Source organism: Thermobia domestica, chromosome 11, assembly GCF_964235325.1.
Source record: "Thermobia domestica chromosome 11, izTheDome1.hap1.1, whole genome shotgun sequence".
Classification (NCBI taxonomy): Eukaryota; Metazoa; Arthropoda; class Insecta; order Zygentoma; family Lepismatidae; genus Thermobia; species Thermobia domestica.
The window spans coordinates 39,370,169-39,374,230 of NC_137464.1; the positions used below are offsets into that span (position 1 = coordinate 39,370,169).

Here is a 4,062-nt window from a genome sequence, read left to right on the forward strand (position 1 = left end):
GGTGTTGGTTTACTTCTGAAAAGTAAAGAAAAAATATTAAGCATTTATATTTGTCAATTAGTCAGCGCGAGAATTTCTGTGTAATTTCAACTGTTACAATAAAACGTTAATGCTATATTATAGAAGGCAAAAAATACTATTTTTATTCTAACATTATCACTTGCACTACAGCTGATACAAAACGAGCGAGCGAAGAAGCAAAGAAGAAAAAACAAAAGAAGAACAAAACTCGGTACAAATGTTGCCATAACAAATCCAACATCCTCCCACCTTGAGTTACGTTGAGGGGACTAGTAACTAAACCACAACAAACATTATTTATTTTTAAGTATATACAAAAGATCTAATCTGGTATGAGGTTTCACTTTTCTACCAGTTCGAGTTGTAACAGTTTGAAGTTTTGTTTCACACTCAGTCTCTGTGTTTTTATCACTCACTCCGTCCACTTGTTCATCACTGGGATACACTGCTGGTTCTTTCAACACCTGTGGTGTCTCATTTGAATGAACTTCCAGGGGAAAAACCCGTTGCACTGGTCTCATCATCAATCCGGTACGTGTCTTCAAGCGCACAAGTCGTACTTCACCGTCACGTCCAGGTAATATTTCAACAACTCTTGCTAAAGGCCATTCTAAACGTTTCAAGTTCTCGTTTTCTACAAGTACAACATCCCCTATTTTTATTTCACTATGGTCTCTTCTCGATTTCCAATGCTGCACCAACTGTCCCAAATATTCACTGCGAAATCTACTGCGTAACTGTTCCCTGAGTTTATGACAATATCTCAACCGTTTTTGTAGGTTAACGGATTCCAAGTTGTCGAGATCCGGTACTCCTACTTCTCTAACTTGCTGCAGAAACATAGATGGAGTTAAAGCTAATAAATCCGAACTATCATCAGAAACATAAATTAACGGTCGACCATTCATGACAGCTTCACAGTCACACAACACTGTAATGAATTCTTCATAATTTAGTGAAGCTTTACCTAGTATTCTCTTTAACAGTCCTTTCATTAATCGAATTAAACGCTTCCACCATCCACCCCACCAAGCAGCACTGGGTGGATTGAATTTCCACTTGATGCGTTTCACAGTTGCAAAAGACGTTATACATTTCCAATCCAGTCTGCTCAATAAATTTTCTGTGCCAACAAAATTCGTGCCATTGTCACTGTAAATGACCAAAGGATGGCCTCGACGTGCTATAAATCTTCTGAGGGCTTGAAGAAAGTCACTAGTTGATAATCCGGAAACAAGCTCCAAATGCACTGCTCTATATACTGCACAGGTAAATATACAAATCCAAGCTTTTCCTCCATCTCGTAGTCTAACTGGTCCGGTAAAGTCCACTCCCGTTACTTCAAACACTGCTGCATCTCTGATTCTATCTTCGGGTAGGGCTGCAGGGATTGGTTCCAACTTCTTGGCAGTATATCGTTTACATATGACTCATTGCTTTATTATAGATCGAATAGTTTTTCTTCCTTTGAGTATCCAAAACTGTTCCCTAAGAAGACTCAACAAACCTTGAACACCAACGTGACAAGCTTCCACATGTTTATCGTACACTAACATTTTTACTACTGGATGTGTGCTTGGCAACACAACTGGATAACGGAAGGTTCAACATCTGAAAGTTCTGTAATTTTGGTTTTTATTCTGATGAGTTTGTCATTGTCTTCGAACGGACACAAAGATTTCAAATTCTTGTCGCCAACACCCTCAAAGGAATCTATTTGAACAAGTCTAATAACAGTCTTCTCTGCTGATATCAATTCTTCAACAGACAATTCGTTGCTTCATCTTTGCTTAGAACGACAATTATGAATAAATCTTTTCATCCAACCTATTATGCGAACTAATTTTTCGTACTTCGAAGGATACCGATAATACCAGTCACTGTCCTCCTTTCCAGCATTAAGCATAACTGATGAAACCGTCTTTTTCTTTTCCTGTGTAATAACTTCTTCTTTGTACTCATACTTCTGTTCTGGCCATTCCTCCTTTTGTCGTCGCAGCCACGAAGGACCTTCCCACCATTGTGACTCAAGCAGTTGTTCTGAAGTACATCCTCTCGATGGTAAATCCGCCGGATTCATGGTTCCTGGTACGTAATGCCAAGTTTCTTTTTCACTTAATTTTCGGATTTCTTGCACTCGATTCCAAACAAAAGTATTCTATTGCTCATCTCGTTTAATCCATGCAAGAACTGTTGTAGAATCTGTCCAATAATAAATATGTATATGTTCAAGATTCAAGGCCTCAATCACAGAAGTAGCTAGTCTCCCACCAATAGTAGCTGCCAATAATTCTAATCTTGCTATGGTTGATTTCTTTATAGGAACAACTCTTGTCTTGGCTTGTACTAACTGCACATTAATGTTTTCTCTTGTAACAGTTCTAAGAAAAACTGCCGTAGCATAGGCTCTTTCACTTGCATCACAGAACACATGTAGGCTACAATTGTCTGAATCTCCTTGTATATATCTAGGAAATGAAAGTTCTTTCAACAAAGGCAATTCACCTACCCACTGTAAAAATTTCTTCCTTACTGCCCCTGGTACTTCTTCGTCCCAACTTAATTCCAATCGCCAAATTTCTTGCAAAAGGATCTTTGGATACAACGTCACTGGAGAAGTAATCCCTATGGGGTCAAATATCCTGTTTGCAAACGACAAAATAACTCTCTTAGTAAGAACTTCTGGTATCAACCCGTCGCAGCATTCTGGTCTTATTGCCAAAGTGTCAGATTTTGTTTCTCACTGTAGACCTAAGACTGATACTCCGTTGTCTTGCTCCATCTCTCCAAAAGAAGTGTGCTCCCACCCTCTCAGCTCAAATCCAGCATTCGCCATTACTTGGGTGCTTTCATTAATGAAGTGAGGAAGCTCCTCTTCATTCCTTACGCTGGTAACGCAATTGTCCACATAAAAGCACTTCAAAAGCTGAGCGATGACTTCTCTGGAATATTGGCTTTTTCCTTCTCTTTGTTTTTCCATTTCTAACTTAAGATGATGTTCTATCACTGCACACAGCAAAAATGGACTACAGTTCACACCAAAAACTACACGCTTGTGACGAAATATCTTTTCGTTTTCCTCCTGGTTAACCCACAAAAATCTCAAAAAGTCATGGTCTCTTTTACAAACACTAATTTGTAAAAATGCTCTCTTGATATCGGATACAACTCCGATTCTATTTAACCTAAACTTTATCAAAATTGAGGGTATCATTTCGATCAAATTAATGCCCTTCTCTAAACACTGATTCAATGAAGGATAATTTTTCTCCCTGGCTGAAGCGTCGAAGACGGGACGTATTTTCGTCGTACTGCTTTCCTTGACTACATGGCGATAAGGTAATTAATGTCCTTCTCTATCCTTTTCTTCTGCTGGAACTTCTTCTATTACCCAATCATATATCCATTTATTCAACACTTGTTGATAGTCTTCGTAGCGGTTTTCCTTCTTCAACTTACCAATAAGCGTATGCAATCTTCTTTTGCACATCTCAATATTACTAGGAAGTGTAGGATGTCCTTCTATCCAAGGTAACATTACTTCGTACCTCTTCTCCTCATTAATAGCTACGGTGTTATTAAAGTAATCCATTACTGCTTGCTGAGCTTCCAATTTTGTCTTCTTTTCCGCAGGATCTGTGATACCAAGAACATTTAACCGCCATAAATTCGCTATAGATGCTTCTTTACAAAAGATGGACATCGTTGCCATAGACGAGAATTTAACATCACCACGTACTTTAACTTTGCCCATTAAAACCCAACCAAGCAATGTTTCCATAGCTACCAATCCGGACTTCAACACAATTCTTTTCCCAGTAAAAAGTTTTCCTGCAATGTCAGAACCAATTAAAATTTCTACCGCGCCAGGGTTCCTGTCGTAAATTTCTACACCAAAATTTTTTAACTCCTGTATCCAAGGACCTTCAACTACTGACGTCACATTGCTACATGTTGTATCTTGGTTCAGCGCTTCAGAATTGCATGCATAATCTCCTTTCAGACTATACAACCTAACTTGATAACAACTATGTTCATAAG

General features: G+C 38.6%; 3 protein-coding genes across 3 annotated transcripts; all 3 read right to left on the minus strand.

Annotated features, from left to right (window-relative positions):
- Window positions 1–314: 314 nt before the first annotated feature.
- On the minus strand, window positions 315–2,101 carry LOC145665116 (uncharacterized). Its single transcript, XM_081732391.1, has 2 exons — window positions 1,849–2,101; window positions 315–1,402 (listed from the first exon to the last, which is right to left on the minus strand). The coding sequence occupies exons 1-2, from the start codon at window positions 2,099–2,101 to the stop codon at window positions 315–317; spliced, it is 1,341 nt and encodes a 446-aa protein (XP_081588517.1).
- Window positions 2,102–2,179: 78 nt separating this feature from the next.
- LOC145665117 (uncharacterized) lies at window positions 2,180–3,235 on the minus strand. Its single transcript, XM_081732392.1, has 2 exons — window positions 2,766–3,235; window positions 2,180–2,663 (listed from the first exon to the last, which is right to left on the minus strand). The coding sequence occupies exons 1-2, from the start codon at window positions 3,233–3,235 to the stop codon at window positions 2,180–2,182; spliced, it is 954 nt and encodes a 317-aa protein (XP_081588518.1).
- Window positions 3,236–3,364: 129 nt separating this feature from the next.
- On the minus strand, window positions 3,365–3,802 carry LOC145665119 (uncharacterized). Its single transcript, XM_081732394.1, has one exon. It carries the CDS (start codon window positions 3,800–3,802, stop codon window positions 3,365–3,367), a length of 438 nt encoding a protein of 145 aa, XP_081588520.1.
- Window positions 3,803–4,062: the final 260 nt, after the last annotated feature.